At 40.2% G+C, this 20,934-nt stretch overlaps 1 protein-coding gene across 3 annotated transcripts in view; it reads right to left on the bottom strand.

The window, feature by feature from the left end:
- Nucleotides 1-20,934, bottom strand: part of LOC310947673 (RNA-binding protein Nova-1-like) — a 79,509-nt gene that overhangs the window by 48,039 nt on the left and 10,536 nt on the right. For all 3 annotated transcript variants that reach the window (XM_083914559.1, XM_083914558.1, XM_083914560.1), the window contains one exon: nt 11,244-11,387. In XM_083914559.1, the coding sequence (XP_083770685.1) occupies nt 11,244-11,387 (144 nt within the window). The remainder of the gene's footprint in view (nt 1-11,243; nt 11,388-20,934) is intronic.

Raw genomic sequence — 20,934 nt, 5'->3', positions numbered from 1 at the left:
ATTATACCAGTGGTCGTTAACATTTTTTAGGCCGAGGACCCCTTATCTGAAGGAGAGACGGAGCAGGGACCCCCTAACCTGACTCCGACAGATGGATTTATTCGCATGATTCTCATTTTCTCAGCATATCCATCTGGGAGCTCTCGTTTTGGAGATCTTTTGGGAAGGGGTTGCTGATTGGATAAACCATCTGTCTATCACCAACATACGGGCCAAATCCACCATCAGATTAACTAATACTAACAGCCTAGAGGCAAAGCTTAGAAAGTAAACAACATGTCGGTAAAGGATATTTGCCATTTGTGTAACATGAATTTAAGGATAAAATACACAGTTTGAAGTTTCCCGGTCCATATTTCAAAAGAAGGAGAGAAAAAAACGTTAGTGAGTTGGTTAGCCGCACTTATCTTATCCGCGGAAGCCCTCATGTTGTTTACACTGAACAAAAGCTTCTCACTGCGTCACACTTAAATCTGCCTCAAAACCAACGCTGACTGGACGTTCGCTTGGCAAACTTCTCCAAATGTTCTCAGTGGCACATTACCAGAGTGATCTGCAATGGAGCTTGCAAGATCAGGATGGTCTCACGGGGCTAGGGACCCCCTACTACAAATATTAAACTGCATATTAAGCTGTGCCTACAATAACGGTCAAACTCCTATACACATACCTTTTTACGGTTCATAAAATACTAAGCTATGAAAATAATTATTATTGACATATTCGTACATTTATACATCACATTTAAATGTTAATCATACATGTGGAAGGCACAGTGAATATCTCTATGTGTGGATGGCTACCTTAGGGGCGATCTTATAGCCATAAGCCTTAATGTTATGTAGATTGTTTTTTTTTTTTTTTTTTATTCATGTTAATACAATGTATATTTTTAGCTTTTTAACTTTTGAAAAAAAAAAACAATATCAAACAATAGTTTGGCAGCCCCTGTGGAGTAACTCTCGGGGCCCCCCTGTTTTCTAAGGTGATTCTAAAATATCTACATTTGGCATATGTGAATTGAGGTATTAAAAACAACAACAAAGTGCACATGTAAAGCAGTCTAATACAATAACACCATATGCCAGCATTAGTATATATAGGTAAATATAGTATAGTATCAGTAGCCTGTAGCCCTTTGTGCATCAAAAGCCGATGGTTTGAGTCTTTTAGACTTTGAGGTGGTTGACAGAGCTGTCTGTCAGTGTGGTTGGTGTTAACCCTTTTCAGGCTGAGGAGTCTTATTCTGCATTAGTTCATGCTGAACAACATCAATAACCCTGCCAGGGTTCAGGGTCAGCTCCCCCCGGAGCCTCCGAACACAGAAAGACACTCAGACATGCACTTTAGAAGGAAGCAACAAGTTTCCACCACTTTTAATTTGACCTTTTCAACTACAGAGCTCCACTTCAGACTGTGCGTCTATTTATGGCAAAGAGAATTCATCATCTGAAGTTTGTCGTTCAATATTTCTAAAATGAGGAGGATAATCCAGTAAGGGATATAAAAAAGGAGTGTTTCAAGGGTTTGGTGACCTGCAGCAAACAAGGACATGACTCATTTGATGTGTGAATCTTTTCTCAATCTAAAACGATTGTATTTAATTAAGTGGTGTGCATAAAACTGAGTTACATTGCCAAATATTCCGTAACAATATCAAATAAAAGACAATATAACAGAACTAAATTAGAAACTGACGAAAGCCTGCCTGTTCTTCTCAGATAACATCAGCAACGGACTGCTTATTTCTTTTTTGAAATAGAACTTTATGGGCATTTTCTCAGGCTAAGGCTTTGTTGTTTAAAAGCAGCAGTGGTCCTTTTCCAACATATCTCACTGAGGATCAATATGAACAGTCCAACCACCTCTTAAAAAGCTGCTCCCGTACAAATCTAAATGGTCGATGGAAGTGTTGTATTCTGACTCTCTCTGAGTGCTGTGATATGTTGATGTGTCCGTCAGTCTGTGTGGCACTGACTGGTACCGAGGCGTTACTCAGCCTGTCTCCCTGCCGGCTGACGTCACACACAAGTAAACATTAGTAGTTTCATCTCTTACTTCAGCTTAGTTTTTCTATATTCTATGCATTCAGCAATAAGGTAACTGATCCCTCTGGCCTTTTTAAATGTAAAGCCATCTCTTCAAAAGATTCACAGATGGGTTCATTGGAACAAACCACAGATACGTTGAATGTCAACGTTTCTGAACCGTTACAACCCGTTTTCATTCCCTACTCAACTTACGGATGCCAGTCACTTTTCGATGCTCCTTGATTGCAGTTTTAAACATATCGTTAATTTTGTGAATTCAAACAAAAACTAATATTTAGGTTTAGGCATCAAAACTACATTCACCTGACTTCTGGAGCACATGTAATATTACCATGGATGGTTTAAGTCAGCTGAAGGGTTTCATATCAATGTTTCTGTGGTTTGCAGAAATGTACATTGTTTTCCGGGCTCATTAACATTGTGAAACTGAACCACTTAAGTTTAGGAGATAACACTACTTGGTTAGGGTTAGGAATTGATCATGGATTGGCTTAAAATGAGACAAGGATGCAATTACTTTCTTAACCTCATCTTTTTGTAACATCCGGATCTACAGGATTTATTTATCTGACTATTTATCTAGGACAGTCCACATTAATAACCATCAGTGCAACGTCATTGTGTCAAATTTGGTTTGCTTTTCCTTTTCATCTACAGTCCCTGAACAGGTTGATGATGTAAGTGAAAAATAAAGAAGACAAATCTCGAACTCTGATGAAGTAAAGCCATGACACAGAGACAGGCAGGGGATTACATTTTGGCTGAGCTCTGATCAGCTCAGACAGACTGCAGACACTTTACTGTAAATGCTGCCAATTTTACCGTAATAATAATTTGAGAAATTCAGATGGAACCAGAGCAGGAATCTAATTCAGAGGAAACCACCTTGTTACAACGGATAAAGCTGACATTCGTAATGAACAAGTCGCCTAATGAAGAGGAGGAAGGGCTAACAAACAGGAAATTCATTAGAACTGCATTTGTTTGCGTGCGTGTGTGTGTATGAGTGTGTGTGATATGTAATATTGCAGTTTTCCATCTCTCAGTCTGAGAGCTTAGAGCTGCATAAGAGGCTTAGAGCGCTGACATCAGTAATGTTGATAAAGGCTGGTGTGTGTGTGTGTGTGTGTGTGTGTGTGTGTGTGTGTGTGTGTGTGTGTGTGCTATGTGTGAGTCAGGTGTGTGTTAGTATGTTAGGTCATGTGGACTTTTGCGACAGATGTGTGCTGGTTGTGTGTGTGCGCAGATGGGATATTAAATGCTGAAAACTGCAATCATGGCCTGGGATTAAGGACGGAGCTCTAAAATGGTGGCACGCTGTGACAGAGGACAGACAGAGGAGACAGAGAGACAGACTACAGAAAGAAGAAGAACGAGCAAAAAGTGCAAAAGAGGTAGAAGGGATGGAGGGAGTCATCTCTATAGAGTTTGAGAGGTACAACAAAAGTTTGTGACAACACTGACAACCAGAATTGTAACAACTATCTATTAATTTCACATGCGACTCGTTGTATCATCTGCTAATGAGAAACTAATCACCCCCGTCTCCGCAGTCGTGTTAGCGTGAGTCAGACCCGAGCATGTGGTCGTCGTCCATCAGGGCGTCTCATTAACCATCGGATTTAGTTTAGATGGGGAACCATTGAAGTGGTTATATGTGGTGGTGAAGTCACCGCTGCAGGAATGTGTACTGCTCTGGGAGGGCTTCACAGGCACAAATAGGCACTGATTTTGTTGTCCACACACACAGAAAAAACACACTGAGAGAGAAAAGGATACATTCCACTAATGATGCCGTTGTGTCTCTTGGTTTCGTTTGTGTATTTGGTTTGTAGAGGTTCATGTGGCAGAGTAAGAAGTGAAGTTTAAAAAGACTCAGGACACTTTCACTGGATGTTTGGGGAACTCGTCACGTGAGGTCAGAGGATTAGTTCAGTTTATTTTAGATCAGAAAAAAGTACTTTAAGGCTTAATAACTGTCAGTTTTTATGGATTTTCACAGGAAAGTGTGTCACACGTTTCCAGTAAAAAAAAAAAGCGTTTTAAATATTACATTTTCACCTGAATATACTGTATATATATATTTTTTTTAAACAGTTTTTCTTGAATTATGTAATATTCAAAAACAAATAAATACAGATAAATTTACACATTTTCTTCATACCTCTAAGCCTAAATGAACCTTCATTTTATGAACTGGGGTCTCAAAGAATGAGAACTGAATAAGGACATCTGCTGATTTATGGCTCTTATAACTGGCCCAGAATTGTTTTCATTTTTAACCCAGTAACTGCACTTTTTGGTGAAGAAGACAAACAAACTTAACTAAAAAACTGAGCAATTCAGATGTCATGATTACGACTAAATGTTTAATTCCAGTTAGTTAGTGCAGGATGATCCTCCATCTCTGCTCTGCAGCATCAGTGACAGTTTCTAAACACTCTCATTATTATCTCAGCGTCTGTCTGCTGTAACACTGAGCGAAGCACTCGGCCTCGAGGCTCTGAAACTGAACTGTAGCCATAAAACTGCCACAGGACAGAAGGAGGAAACTTTGACGGCATCGATACTTATTCATTTCCAGCTTTTAGTTTGTGTTTATGGCTTTGCCTCCGTGTCCGACCAGAGGTCAATAACTCAGCGGTGAGAAGGAGAAGGGGAGGAGAGTGGGTCGATTCTAATTATAAAACAGGTGTCGTGAATGAATATTTTATGTGGAACGGCGGTGACTGTGTTTGTTCTCTTCACAAACTGATGAACCAACACAGGCAGCAGTCGCACAAGTTTCATCTTTACTGGCTGCTGGCTGAGCAAATACACGCAGGAAATGGAAATCAACTTGTTTTCGATCGATTCAAAGTATACATTTTGGCTTTACTGTTTACCTTTAAAGTTATTACCCTCAAAATTAGTTAAATTAACAAAGTTACAATTAATACTATTCAAGGCCTATTCAATGAAAAATTCAAGAAGAATTACGACTAAATTCAGAACAAAACTATGTCTTGTCCTTGGATAATTCTCAAGCAGGAACAACATTTTTAAGACCTAAGAAACAGTAGTAAAGTCTTGCGGGGATAGTTATTCATATTTTACAGTGTTGGAAAACTTCTGATAATTAAACATAAAACACTTTGTGAGCACCTGCAGACACCCTGAACAAACATCATGTTCAGTAGAAATACATGAAAGTGGAGTAAGGAGTCACATTGTAATATTGCATCTCTAAAAATGACATTACCTCACATTTAGTGTTTTACAAGTAATGAATGGTGTTATGGTTAATTAACTGATGAGTCACCTGAGACTCTGATAAGTTCAACATTGGTAATTAACACACAAACATGAGACTATCCATCTTCCTGTCTCACCCTCAAAAATAAGAGTGTCTGTGAATGTTGAATCTTTCTTCTGTCTTCAGAAACATGAAAATATGTTTCATGGCAGCATTATTCTCTCTCACACAAACACATACAGTCATTTTATATGTTCTTATACCTTAATGGAAACGGATTTGTGTTTGTTTACTGTCTCTTGCTGATTGCAGCACTGCTGATGCAGCATTGTCAAAGAAGTCAGTCACATCCTCTTGTACCCAGATAGCCCAGAGAGAGAGAGAGGGAGAGAGAGAGAGAAAGAGAGAGAGAGTAAGAAAGAGATAGTAAGAGAGAGAGAAAGAGAGAGAGAAAGAGAAACAAATAGAAAGACGGAACGAGACAGAGAGAAGCTATATTTGGAAGCGGCACTGCCTTGTACTGTATGGGTATGTAATAAATCTGTTGTGCCATAAAAGTGAATAGTGGGTTGCACAGCGCTCTGTGTGTGTGTGTGCATGTGCGTGCGTGTGTGTGTATGTGTGTGTGTGCATGCCTGTGAAGATGAATGGTGGCCTGTCTCGTCCCCCTGTAAGACTGCTCCTTGCTACTGTAATTGGTCGTTGGCTTAAGTGCTGCTGCTGCACTATTCTCCAGATAGATTGGATGGAGGGAGGGGGGGCGGGGGGCAAAGGGAGGGAGAGAGGGAGGGAGGGAGAAGGTGAAGGAATAATGCAACGGGGAGAGGGAGGGAGAAATGATTGATTGGTGGAATGGTTCTGGATGGAAGGATGCATGAATAAAAAGGGACATAAGAGGTAGAGGAGAAAGAGGAAAAGAGGGATGGAGGGAGGACAGTGTGATATCTGAGTGGAGGAATGTAGGCTGAGAAAGGTGAACAGGGTTCATGAGGGTTTCACACATTTTCCTCATGGTTTTTCCATAATGATTGTCTAGTTTGTATCTGTTCAATCTATAAATATGAATAAACCAAAGTAAAATTCATGTATGTGAGAATCTATATGTTCCCCTGCATGTGCTTGCTTTCCATTGAACCACCCCCCCGCGTCTGATGGATATGCTCCTTTAACCTCACTTGTTTACATCCTGTTACCTTGCCTTTCATTGTCTCCCCTGCTCATTGGGTTTTCTATTTTTAGCCTCATGTTGTGTTTTTTCTTTGGCATTTCTCCACGCAGCGTCCTCTCGTCACATTAACCTTGCTGCTGCAGCAACTACATTTTCCCCCTGGGGAATATTATGGAGTTCATTTGTATAATGTTGGGATGTTTTTTTTATGCATTTAGGTCCAAATGATTTTGGAATTTGCTTTGTATCTTTATCTTCATCCTTTTTAACAATCTTAATCTGCAGGGTCCAGCTTGAGATTTCGCCAACTTTCTGCGCTTTAAATGCTGCCAAACTCTGTATGAGTTTTATGATAAAAAAAAAAAAAAGTGTGTAAGAAATGATGATCTCATTTTGGAAAGTGACTCACATTTTTAAGCGTTTGTGTATGTGAGATATTAGATTTTCATGTTCCTGGATCACATCTTGTTTTGGCTCAATGCAACTTTTGCTTTATTGGACTCTTTCTCAACATCACTTTAACTGGGTTATTAATATTCCTTAAACGTCTCCAGACAAGCATACCTTACACCAGACTGCATCAACTCAAACTACGAACAGCTTTTATTGTGAAAAGAGGAAGCTAAAAGTGTTGACGTGGAACGGGCAACGACAAATCTACACTCTTTCTTCTGTCATTTCACTTGCAGGGGCATTAAAATACAATTCCTAAAACTTCACTGACCTCTGTCAGGTTTTCCATAACAACTTGGATGAAGGTGTGTGTGTATGCATGTCGGGAGGACAGGGAGAGGACGGACAAATAATGTCTTCCGAGGAGCGACAGGAGAGGAATGAGACGCTGTGACCCAGCAGTAACTCTCTACTCTCATTAGACTGGCCTTGTTATTCACAACACACACACACACACACACACACACACACACACACACACACACACACACACACACACACACACACACACACACACACACACACACACACACACACACACACACACACACACACACACACACACGGGCCCTTGCAGCAGGTGGGCCTTTTGATTTGTCACCCAGGAAGAACCGTGTCTCATTTGCATACAGATGCCCCCTTCAGCGATTAGGAAGGGTGCACACACATACACACACCCCCACACACACACTCACACACACAGCTTCTTTAGTCCCCCCCTCTAGACGGAGGCTGATACAACCCTCTCTTTCTTTTTTTATTCTTTCTTTCACTTCTTCACCCTTCCTCCCTCCTTTTTCTTCAGCTCTTCTCAACTTTGCAGTGATTTTGGCGAACAAACCCCAGGAGATTGGAAATCATGTCTTTGTGTGCATGTGTGTGTTTGTGTTTGTGTGTGTGTGTGTGTTTTAATATTTTAAAGGTATTTGCACTTCCTCTGTGGAAACAGGGATTTATGTGTTTATGCAAATGTCAAGTCAAGTCAAGTCAAGTCAGTTTTATTGTCAAAAATTGCAATATGTATGACATACAAATGCAAAAAAATGAAATTACAGTCCTCTCAGACCCAGTGCAATCGGCATATACATACAACATAATAAAAATAATAAAAATATACAAAGAGTAAAAATATACAAAGAGTAAAAAATGTAAAGTGGCAGTGGATTGTAAAGTGAATAGATAATAATAATAATAAATAGACAGTAACATTTGTTGAGTCGAGGTAGAGCGGTATTGTTCATTTGTGTTTTTTTAATGTATATTTTTGTGTGTGTTTGTATTTGTCAGTGAATTTATCATTTTGTTTCTTTTCATGTGTATGTGTCTGAGTGTGTGTGTGTGTGTGTGTGTGTGTGTGTGTGTGTGGTGTGTGTGTGTGTGTGTCAGAGGCTCCTGCACTTGCATCTGTTCTCGCTGGCAGAGCTTTCAGGAGTCTTGTGTGCCGGTGTCAAACAACGGTGGCTTGTTTGCAGACCCCAACAATGAACTGACATTCACACACTTAAACACACACACACCAAGACAACAAGCATTAGAGTTTAGTTTCAAACCAAATTAATACTTGGAGATCATGAAGAAAAAAAGACGTAAATGCAGCTGGGTGGAACTGAAGGATTATGAGAAATGAAGCTTTACAGGAACATAATTCACAAAGTTGAATGATTGTTATTTCCAAAATGCATCATACTGAAGCTCATGTTCCAGACAGCCACAACTCATATGCTTCATTTCATTCAAAGCAAAAACAAGGCACCAGAACTTCATTTGTGTGTTTTCTTAGCTGTAAAAGAAAGTGACATTTTCATCTGTGCAAGCCTAAAGTGAAGTTTACAGTTTGCATCTATTGCTCTTCTATTTTAACTAATACATTTTCTTTTTTAACTTTATTTCATCAGGACTGTCTAGAGAGTTCTGGCCAAGACTTCTGCGCATTTATGTACAGACCAACCCATTTTGTGCTGGTGTCACAAAGGTCACCCTGTAAACAACTGATTGTAAATACATCTGTCTCTGTGTCCCTGTACACACAGAAACCAACAGGAATGTGCGACATGAGTCCCAGGCTAAAGCCCTGCAACATATTTAAGAGCGGCACATGTGTGTCTGACAAGTCACTAGCAGAGCTGGAGAAACCTCACGCTGGGATTGGCTCGAGGGCAGCGATTACATCAGAGACTCTGCAGGCGCTACAAAAACACTGTAGAAGTCCCTGGCACTTTAACTGGAGGTGAGGTTGTTAGGTACCACTGCTGACGCCTTCCTTCACAATGAGTGTGTGACTGTAATTTTAACTCTGGAGGTTATTTTACTTCATACAAGAACCCTGGAGGCTGCAAATATCATTTCAGAGAGAAAAGTAGGCACCCTAGTAATAGACTTGGGTCATAAAAATATGTTTCATCACACTGAATCATTTTGCCACTCGCCAGCCTGACACTGAGCAGCTGAACTCGATGCATATGAAGGCACTTAAATCCTGACAAAACAATTGTTTTTCCACATGGTTTGAGGTTATACAAAGTGGGGGAAGAGAAGGAGTCAAACCACAGGAGGACACATGTTACAGTATATTTCATGTGTCTCAGTTGTGGAAATGCAGTTTGGTGTCGTTACAAGTTCAGGTGTGATACAGAGTTGCAAACCTGCAAACATGTAAATCCCTCATCATTTAATTTACAACTTCCCCTCCTGCCAACTAAAGCAATGTTTTTATGATTGTGTTTAGGCAGCCCTAAGCATAAGGTTGAGGTTAGAAGAAGATTGCGGTGGTGGTTAAGTAATGAGAAAGTCAATGCTGATTTGAAGCATAAGTCGGGACCAGTGGCTTTTTCCGTGTGTTTAACCAAACCACCATCTTTCCCTAACCTTATCAAGAGCCTAACCCTAATCTACCCCAACCTCCTCCCTGCTTCTGTTACTCATAACCATGTCATGCGGATGCCCTTGATTGCAAAAAGTATAGCAAGGGAAAATAAATTACGTTTCTTTCAAAACATATTCAGCATAAATATGTTTTTAGGACACACTTTCACATGTTTAAACAACACGCATGGTGCTTTCCATTCTGTCTCTCCCACAGCTCAAACAAACAAACTTTCGACTCACAGCAGGGCGCGCGCGCGCACACACACACACACACACACACACACACACACACACACACACACACACACACACACACACACACACACACACACACACACACACACACACACACACACACACACACACACACACACACACACACACACACACACACACACACACACCCCGCAGTCGCCCCCTCCTCACTGCTCCAGTCACATGTCAAATCAGGGCAGAATTAGGAGTTTAGACAAATATAATTTCACCTCTGATCCTGTAATCCTGATCTGTTGGACTGTATGTGTGTGTACTTGTGTGTGCGCATGTTGGTGGGGGGTGCAACGTGAGCCCAGTCAAGGCCCCTCTGTCACGGAGGACTCACATCCTCTGTCAACACATACTTAGACACTCACACTCACACACACACACACACACACACACACACACACACACACACACGCACGCACACGCACACGCACACGCACACGCACACGCACACACACACACACACAGACAGGGAGAATGTAGCCTTTATGAAACCATAAATCTTTCCTACAGCGTTGAAACGAGTCTCTGATTGTCGATTTCCGTGCGTAACCGAGAAAGAAAGTGAGCTGCCACTCAACAGTTGAACTCAGACAACCTGTGAGTGTCTGACAATATGCGTTTATCTGTCTGTGCGTGGATGTTTTAACATTATGAAAAACTGATGGATGAGGACTGAGATAATGAAATGTTTCCTTCATGGATCAGAACACTTTGCACTGATCCATTTATTCATCCCGACACACACCATCCTTCGCTTCCTTTACTAGGATAGGTGGATAAATGAAAAGATGTTGTGCAGAACTCTCCATCCATCCATCCATCCCCAAATCAAAACCATCTTTTTTTCACTGTTTCTCGTCCACCAATGACCTCATTCATCTATCTGTTAGTGTTCAAATTAATTTTCATTAATAAAGGTTACCTTGTAACACCTCAACACGGATATAAAGAATGATGTTGATGATGCACCTGTCATGTCTTGTGCAGTTAATTTTGATTGATTTGATGGTATTTATGTACACAAAATTAAGTATTCAGCATGATCCGGAAAACTAGTCAGACAAAAATATGTTTACATTGAAATTATTCCTCTTAGTCTGACTGTTATAAATGATTTTATATGTATTGCAATGTGTCATTGTTTCTTTTTGAGGATGCCTCAAGAAAATCTCCATCTGAATCAGCAGTGGTAGGGGTGTCTTACCGGGGTAGAAGTCTTTGGATTTGGACAGTTTGATGGTGGCTCCGGTCTCTTTCTGCAGCTGGACGATGGTCTGACCTCCTTTACCGATGATGGAACCCGCCGCATAGCTGGGAATCAAAACCTTCAGGAAGTACTCGCCTTCCTCTGTAGCAGAAAACAGGAAACAGGAAGTCAGAGAGAGCTACTGCCGTTCATGTTGTTACTTAAAATAAAATACAGTACAAAGCTCAGTATGCATCATTAGTCTGTTTCAACCTTTGTCCTCATGCCTGCCGTTTGCTTCTAAAGTTTTCTTGCATTTATATTACACATTTAATATCTTATCCAATACAGGGATCATCTTGTTTGAATGAGTGTAAACTGTGAAGTGGAAGCTAAGTGTTTGTCAGTAATCACAGTCTGATAGAACAGATGCCGGTGCCGCATCATTAAGCCAAAGCAAAGTAATTTGTCTCTTTATGTGTCCCACCCCCCCGCCTTCCCTCCGTTCACTCGCAACCAACCATCCAAAGCTTCTTCAAGCCGCATAAATCCGTCCAATCACCCCAAACGATGACTTATATCCATGACAACTAATTATTTCCATAATCTGATGATTCCGTTATCTCGCCCCTTTTCTCCGCACGTCCATTTGTGCGAGCCTCTAAACACTCTCTCCAGATTGGTCTGATCTAATTTCAGTGTCGGGCCCGAGGAATCTGGTCCTCGTCACCGCCTTGGCAGGAGGGAGGGTCGGTGGGGGGCAGAGGAGTATGCTGCTTTTGTTATTAAAGCTAAACAGATTCGACCAACGCTTGTAGATGCGACACTTCGCGAATGCTTAATACCACATGCCCACCACGACAGACAAACTCACACACACACACACTCACACACGCACTTATTAAGATGTGCCGATAATCTCACATAAACATACACAAAGCAGATGAGCTGTTAACACGGAGCTGCATCTGCATTAAGGAATATACTGTAAAGTGGAAGACGTTGTCTGTTTCATGTGACCGACCTTGTGCTGACTCTTTTCAGCACTGAGCTCAGCTAATTGCTCTGATGGGATTAAAATGTTTCTGAGTGTCTTCACAAGATGAAGCTGCAGGGAGATCTTTGCAAAAAAATACACTTGTCTAATCAGCCTGAATCAGGAAATGGCCTGGCAACAGAGGAGACCAGCTGTTCTTCCTTTAAAAAAAGTGCAAGAACGTCTTCCCTCTTGGGCCAAATCAAATTTTAGAGACACACAAATACATAAAATAATAAATAAATGAATGTCTCTCATCTATTTCTCTATTTATTTCAAGACATATCTCGCACGAAACATGGACGACCTTCACACCAGTTCAAACTGACTTCTTAAAAACAAAACCAAGAGTTTTGTTTTCAGTTTTGATGATGCATCATTGACACTACAGGGACCCATGAAGGCATATCACATTCTGTCAGTCTCTATTTTGGGATGGTCATTAAGGGCTCTCAAATAAATAACTGAGCATCATTAGTCAAGACAGCAAGTGAACCTCGTACTGTAAGAAACCATACAGTCCTGTAAACATGAGTGTGTTCTGTGTTTACTCAAGTAAAATAAATAAAGATGAATCCCAATGGAGTGGCCAAAATGAGAAGCTTGAACAAAACCCTCCAGTGGCTCTCTGTTGTATTCAAGTGAATTGAAAACAATCACAGGTTTTGGCAACTGACTAAATACGATTTGACATTTTCATGTTAATGTTTGTCATTTTTTGTCTCACTAGAATGGGGATCATGGAACACAGTGCTTCAGTTTTGGTGTAAAAACACACATAGAATCCTAAGGGGAATAAACCAAAAGGTCAGAGCACATTTTAATCGGCTTGGGTTCATTCAGAGCGTAAACATTTTCCGCACATACAGGGTCTTCAAGTGTCACGTTGACCTGAAGCAAGGTTGGGGCTGAACCTGCCACCTCTGCCGCTCCTTTGACAATATGGCGAGAGAGAGAGAGAGAGAGAGAGAGAGAGAGAGAGAGAGAGAGAGAGAGAGAGAGAGAGAGAGAGAGAGAGAGAGAGAGAGAGAGAGAGAGGGAGGGAGAGAGAGAGAGAGAGAGAGAGAGAGAGAGAGAGAGCGAAAACAGACCTCACAGCAGTTCTTTTCCTCCCACTGTCTCTTTACAGGATGATCCACTGACCTGCCCGACCTGCCCCGATTTATGATCGCGCGCGCGTGTGTGTGTATGTGTGTGTGTGTGTGTGTGTGCCCACGTGTGTGTGCGTGTGTGTGTGTGTGCATGCAGGACAAACTTTCTGAAACAAACGTGGCTATGTTACTATGGCGATGATATCAACAAGCTGTAGGTCAACAAAAGAGTAGCACCACCTCACAATGGGTTCCTCATTCTTTCGTCTTTAAAGGCCTGTTTTATCTAAATACCTCGGTTTAACAAGATGGTGTGCTTTTTTAAACTGACTGACTGAAAATCAGTCAGTCGCCAAACTGCCCATAAACTAATGTTTTCAGACGTTAGATGAAGAAAATGCCATTATTTTGTGGTTCATCACGCAGATTAAGAACATGCTTATTCACCTGTTTTGCAAAGGTTCGATCCCCCCAAATTGTGGGTTGACAGAAATATCATTGTTTTAGTGCTTTGAGCAGTGAAACTAAATTCATTTCACCTGCACTGTATGAATACTACAAATGAGTATCTTAATTTTAAAGGTCCCCTTATGTAAAAAAAAAAAAAAAAAAAAAAAAAAGTGATTTCCATTTTTTTTTTATTATAAAGCAATATAAATCCTACTATATAAATACTGTTAAAGTATCAGAACACTATAATACTGTATATAAGTAGAAGCAGCAGCTACTAGGTGCCGTTACAGTCATCCGGAAATGCTGACCAATCAGAGCAGACTGGTCTTTTTCTGGAGGGGCTCTTAAAGACACAGGCGCTAAAACCGCTCGTTTCAGACAGAGGGTGAATACAGGTATATTCAGACAAACAGTATGACAAAAATGCTGTGTTTTTTGAACATTGAAGCATTAAAACGTGTTCTAGTGGAAACATGTAAAAGTATGAAATTCAAAACAGGCATAATATGTCGCCTTTTATACCCTTGACAAATCAAACCAAAACGATCTGCATGGTGAGATAGCTCTAGGTTGAACTTATATATTTTTTTGTGTCATTCTATTGAACTGGCCCTTTAATGTCCTTTTTTACATTATTTTATATGTATAAGAATTAAATGTTTTTGTATTTCAACCCGGGGGGTGAGGCAGTATGAGTATGGTGTTAAGGCAAGGTACAAGCCTGACTGGGTTTAAAAAGAGGTATAGAGAAAGGGATTTTCATGAATTACAGAGAGGAAGAGGGGCATTAAAAAGCCCTGGGCCTTTACACAGACTGTTATTTATCATTTTAAATATTTATCAATTCTGTTCTTCATTGTATTATGTCCATGGGAGTGTATGCACTTGGATATAGTAATACAGTATGTAAGGGAAAATGTTTGTATTAACATGTTCATGAATATGCATCAAATGGGCAATAGGTCTAAACATTACATTATGTAATCGATTAAAAATGAATCAATCAATACAGGATTATTCATTATAGTGTGGAGAAGGGGTAGTTTAACACTATACTTTATTATACTTTTCAGACATGTTGAAGTGGTCATATATTCTGTTGGTTAATTTATCTATTTTGTTAGTTCATTTCTTTGTTGGGTTTATATTCTCAAAAAAAGGTTATTTTTTAACCTCTCTTTTCTCTTTATTTCTTTTCTTTTCTTTTTATGTTCAAAATTTAAAAAAAGCTTCAATAACTGGGTAGCTATTTTGGAAGAAATGGCACCTTAACTTCATCAGTCAGTATTTAAACTCACACGTTCACACGTCATCACAAATGTAAAGAGTTTTAAGCACTCATAACTAAGAAACTCTTGCCTTCACATATAGAATAAAAGTAGATGTAACTCTTTATCTTTCTATAAAGAAAATCTTGAAAATCCCCATTTTGAGGTGGTGAATCTAATAAGAACTGTTCTACAGGGAGTTTCCAACATGGTTCTGCAGTGCTTTGTCTCTTTAAACTGCCCCTGATTCAATGTTTCTCAGCTTCCCTCCCTAGCAGAATTCCTCATAGTTGATAATCCAGGACACAGATCCTCAGGAGGCGGATTAAAATAGGATTATTATTACAGGGGCACACTTTCTCACAAGGGCGAGGCACCTTGTAACACAGCTGTTCTCTGTCTGCTACCCAGACGAACAACTGGAGACCCTGAGCTGCATAAAAGACACATGCAAGCTAAATCTTAGAATATCCTGCTTCGATTGTGAGGAGGGCCAGGTATAACCAGATGGAAGATTCCTGATCCCATATGGTTAAACTGAGTTATTAAATTACTTTTAATAGCTATAACCCCATTAAATCTCTTTAATACGGATATTGCAGCCGTACACTTACAAGTCAATAATCACTGTAAGTTGATGTTACATGAATGTGGCATAAGTAGGAGTGTATATGTATATATAACAGCAAAGAATTACATAGGTTTTCAGTATGTGATGTGCTTAGCTTTGGGAAAGTCACAAAAGAATAAATTGTTGGGGAGGTAGCTCAATGACGATCTTCGAAAACAATACAATCATTTTTTGTACCTCCAAACAGGGATACATTAGGGGTTGTCTCTTTCAAATACTGAAAATCCCATCTCAGGAAACTCCTTTTCCCTCTCCACCAAACGTTTGCACTGTGTAAAGGGATTGTAGTATGCAGTTTTCAGAGCGTTAAATACTGGGTGGGCTCTGTTCTCATCTGTGAGTCTTGAGCCAAGTCCAGGCATGAGCACACTGACAGGAAACCTGACACTCCCCTGCCCTTCCTCAGCGCTGCTAGGGATGAAATACAAAGTGCAGGGAGCCAGACATGGATGTAGAGGAGAGGAAAAAAGACACAAGTTTAGCGTCCTTTGTTAAAAGCTTGTGTTAATCTGAATTCCCTGTAGTAAGCAAGGTGTTTTCATTTAGTTTAATTATGATTTGGTGTTAAACGAAATGCTCTTCCCTAACTGGAGTTCTAACTGGAGGTTTTTCAAAATAAAAACACCTACATGATAATGATCTTCTCCATCGTCACTATCCATACACCTTAGACACTATTTATTCATATTTCCATCTGCTTATATCTGCTTGTTCTCTCCTTCATCTCCTGACTGAAGTTTTAGCACGAGAAACTTTTCTCAGAAGCAAAGGCATTATAAAAGATCAGATCTGAGTAGGTGGAAAACAAAGCAGAACTCTCTCAAAGTTAAATGAACTAGCAAACCTTTCAAAATTCTGGGGCTTCAGCAGTTTTCTCAAAAGCCCTGAATCTTTTAGGTTTTTTTAAAAGATACCTTCAACTTTGTGTCATTTCCCCTCTCTGACTGGACCAGCAAATCAATGAAGCAAAAGTTCTATTTCTGAGCAGCACCGATTCAAATGTAGCAGGTTATTCATACACATTTTATCAAAATGACTATTATTTAATGCTTTGATTCTGATTAGAAATAATGTTTATGACAGATTCCCACCCTGTCTATGTAGAAAAAAAACCTTAAAAACGCTAGGGCTTACGAGCCCTTAGCATTGTTGTTATTTTTAAGCTGATTTTGTTCTGCTTAATGATGCTGCTGTAGGCCTAGTCTGCCGGGGGATAATACTGTTCCTGGTACTCTGAGCTTCTCTCCTCTCTGCCTGTATCATTCCTGTCTCATCAATGCATGTTACTAATTCAACTTCTTCCCCAGAGTTGTTTGTGCTTTATCGTCTCGCAGGTATCTGCTGATCGTGGTGGTGCCTGCTGCCGTGGTCCTGCATGACGCTTCCTGCTACTACCGTAATTTCCGGACTATAAGCCGCTACTTATTTCCCTCGTTCTGGTCCATGCGGCTTATACAACGGTGCGGCTTTTCTACGGCTTACGGTAACCAGGGGCGCGCACTACCGAGGATGCGCGAGACCGAGGCAGACATCTGGCGCCAGGTAACGAGAGCAAAACAAAGAGTAGGAGAGCGCCTGAGCCATTGATTCCACTGACGAAGAGGAAGGTTTTGAGAGCGAGAACAAAGGAGAGAGAGTGGCTGACGACGCCACTTTGGACCTGTTCTTCTCCGACACCGATGAAGAGGATTTCGGTGGTTTTAGTATGCAGGAGGAAGACGATGACACAATGATTAAAGACTGACTTTTCATATACCGGTAGTAGGCTGGTAATTTTGATAACGTAAACGGCCGCGGGACTGCACTTTTACTGCCGTGTTACAGGCGAGCACTTTGTATAACTTTGCACCGTTGTATTATTTGTACTCTGCACGAATGCTGTTCGCCATGTCAAAGATGTAAAAGTTTGATTGAATGATTGAAAGATTTATTGTTAATAAATGGGACGCTTTGCGTTCCCAAACAGTCATCTCTGTCCCGACAATCCCCTCCGTGGTAGCAGGAACCCCTATATACTACGGTAATTACACATCAAAACGCCTGCGGCTTATAGTCGGGTGCGGCTTATATATGGAGCAATCTGTATTTTCCCCTAAATTTAGCTGGTGAGGCTTATAGTCAGGTGCACTTTATAGTCCGGAAATTACGGTATTATAATCTATAACCATAGCTGTGCTTGTTTCTACTATTCTGCTGTATTAACTGCCATAACATACAAGTCATATTCACATTACTATAGATATTGTTATAGTTACTGTAAGTGTGTCTGTCTCTGTCTTTGTGTCTGTCTTTGTCTTTCTCTGTCCATCTGTCCGTCTTTTCTCTCTTTCTCTCTCCTCTTCTTCCTCCCCAACTGGTGCAGACAGATGTCCGTCCTCCACAGAGCTGGGTCTGTCTGACGTTCCTGTCTGTTATAGGGAAGGTTTTCGTTGCCACCGTACTCTACAGGGGAATTGTTGGGTTTTTGTTTATCATAGAGTGTGGTCTTTACCTAGTTTGTAAAGTGTCCTAAGATAACTTCTGTTATGATTTGGCACTATAAATAAAATTGAATTGAATTGAAAAAAAAAAAAAAAAACAGAAAACAGTAACAGCTTTGGTGAGGTTTGGGCTGAGTCCTGAATGTTTACAATGTCTGGCTTCAGCTCTGCTCGTACAGTTTCCTGATGAGAAACTTCATTTCACTCATTTCATTTTTCAAGTGTGAGCTGGTGAGTAACTTTCTATTGTCCGTCTTTACATGTTCATTTCAGTCGAGCCTCTATAGCTAATTAGCTGCATAGTGACAACAATGATGTGACGTTTTTTGCCGATTCAGTTTTTGCTCTCTGATATTAACAATGCTCACAGCAGCAATTTGTTTTTAAGCTTGAAAAAAATGTCACATGGTTGTGGCCTAAAACTGTCAGTCTTCTCCTTGTTACCTTTCTCCTCTCCTCTCCTTTCCTCTCCTCTCCTCTCCTCTCTCCTCCTCTCCTCTCCTCTCCTTTCCTCAGTGTGCTGCAGTGACCCACTTTGAGTATGAAGCCTTGGACTGACCTGCTTTAGATAGAGGCTAGCTAATTATAACCAGCCTGTATTAATAAGGCAGGGGAATTGGTAAATATGAAACACACACACACACACACATGTATGCATGCACACACAAATACAAAAGCATATCTGCTACAAAAAAAAGATACGAGCTCATACGCTCAGAAAACTCCCACCACAAACCATTTCCAGCGTCTCATAAACAAGCCTACACACCTTGGCAACATTAAGCATTATTTATACCAGAGGATGTAATGAGTGACTCATGTTCATCACTTGTATCTGCTGGTACGTGTACGTGTTACCATGGCATGACTTGATTCTGATTGGTCAATTACACTGTTCTACAGTCTGTTATTTCTGTATAATAGGCCGCTGCAATGAATGACCTATACTATGGATGCTAATCTGGAGGACCATGTCCATTAATCTGCAGAAAAACGACTGGTAAATTTAACTTCAGCAAAAAAAATGTTAGCTTTCACTTGAAATCAATATTTTGCATCAAATGATTGATTTCTTTATAGGATAATGTAGAGCTCCATATTATCCTTTACATAGATCCTATGCTAAAACAAGACAGCCACGAGTCAAACACACACACATTTTTCTTTATTTTATTTTTAAAAAGGTCCTGTAACCTACATCCTGTGCAATCTTTAAACACGAATGCATCTTAGATATTGATCATTGATTATTTATTTTATAGTAAATATTTTGGGAGCACATGTTTGTTATATGTCTCTAAAAGGGCACTTTTCCACACTAGGAAGGCGTGAAAAACACAAATATATCATTAAAGTCAGCAGTATCGTGAAACAGCACTGCAGTCCAGTGTTGGGTTTGTGAACAGGGTTACGTAACAGATTGAATTACACTTTGGAAATAAGCTTTTAGCAGGTTTGATAACTGCCATGACTCAATTTTCATAAATATGAACTTCAAGATATAAAAGAAAGCTTGAAAACTGAGCTGCACTCTCTGGCTCTTCCTCCCACACTGCACCGTGCTGAATGATGTTTACAGAGAAGTTTTATCAACATTCCTCCAGTTTTTATCAGGTTTATCTGCTCTTTTTAAAAGCCTCGGACATAAAACACTCCAAGTTTAAAAAGTGATGCATCTTTCTGTTGAGCTCTTTCTAAAGATCCTTCTGATTTCAAAGTAAAGGCTCTTAGCGTGCAGCATTTAAGAGCATCTTGTACATCTAGCAGACTCAAGTCTGCTCTGTACTTAAGGGTGTGATGTTTTGACTCTGTGTGCACTTTATAAAGCAGTTTGTTCCAAACCAGTGTGTTAAAAGTGCTTCAGAAATCAATGTGGTCTTGATTTTCCACCAAATGCGACTTTTGACATTCTAAATAGAATAATTTAGCAAAAAATAAATCAAAGCGAATCCCAACAAAACACATTTAGTTGCTTAATTTTTAAACAGAGTCTTGAGAGTCTATATGGTCATGCTGATAGACTAAAAATCATAAGATAAAGAAAAAGAAACAGGCTTATAATATCACAAATGAAACAGTATGGATGCTTCTGTAAACTAACTGATGATTTTAAGTTTTATAACATTGGAGTTGATTCAGAGAAGCCTATACAGTGTGGAGAACACAACGGTAAATCCTAATGGTGTCGAATTATACTGCCACTCCATGCCGTATCCAGTGTGAACCTCAGCCCACAAAGAGCACAGTTTGGTTACATTTTTACCACAGTTTCAGAAAAGCCAAGCCTCATTTATCTACCTGTCACAGTTGCAAATTCTAATTATGTGTAATTATACCCCACGCTCCCTTCAGCGTGTCATCCCACATCCCAGGGGTGCAGGTGATACTCATGCATGCCAATCTAACCAAGCATAATAAGCATCTGGAGGCTCTGCTTGCCACGTCTGACCCATCAGTGTCAACACTAACATCAAAATCCGACCGAGGTCATGTAACACTCACCCACGCCATATTCCCTCTCACAGCTCAGCGAATTAAAAAGTGATGCTATAAAACTTCTCAACTCGTGGGTGTTTGAGCAACATAACTTGAGGTAAACTGAAATAATGAATTCTTTGGGAAAAAAAGGTTAACAGAAAAAATAACATTCAGAATCCAGCAAAAAAGGCTCACTGCTTCAGAATGCATTTTAAAACCAGCCCCCACGGTGGAGATATGACAGAGGTCAACCCAATAACCTGCGGTCCATG

The sequence above is a fragment of the Echiichthys vipera genome (genome assembly GCF_963691815.1).
Source record: "Echiichthys vipera genome assembly, chromosome: 5".
NCBI lineage: Eukaryota > Metazoa > Chordata > Actinopteri > Perciformes > Trachinidae > Echiichthys > Echiichthys vipera.
The sequence above is the reverse complement of the archived record's forward strand: the minus strand, read 5'-3'. Positions and strand labels throughout refer to the sequence as shown.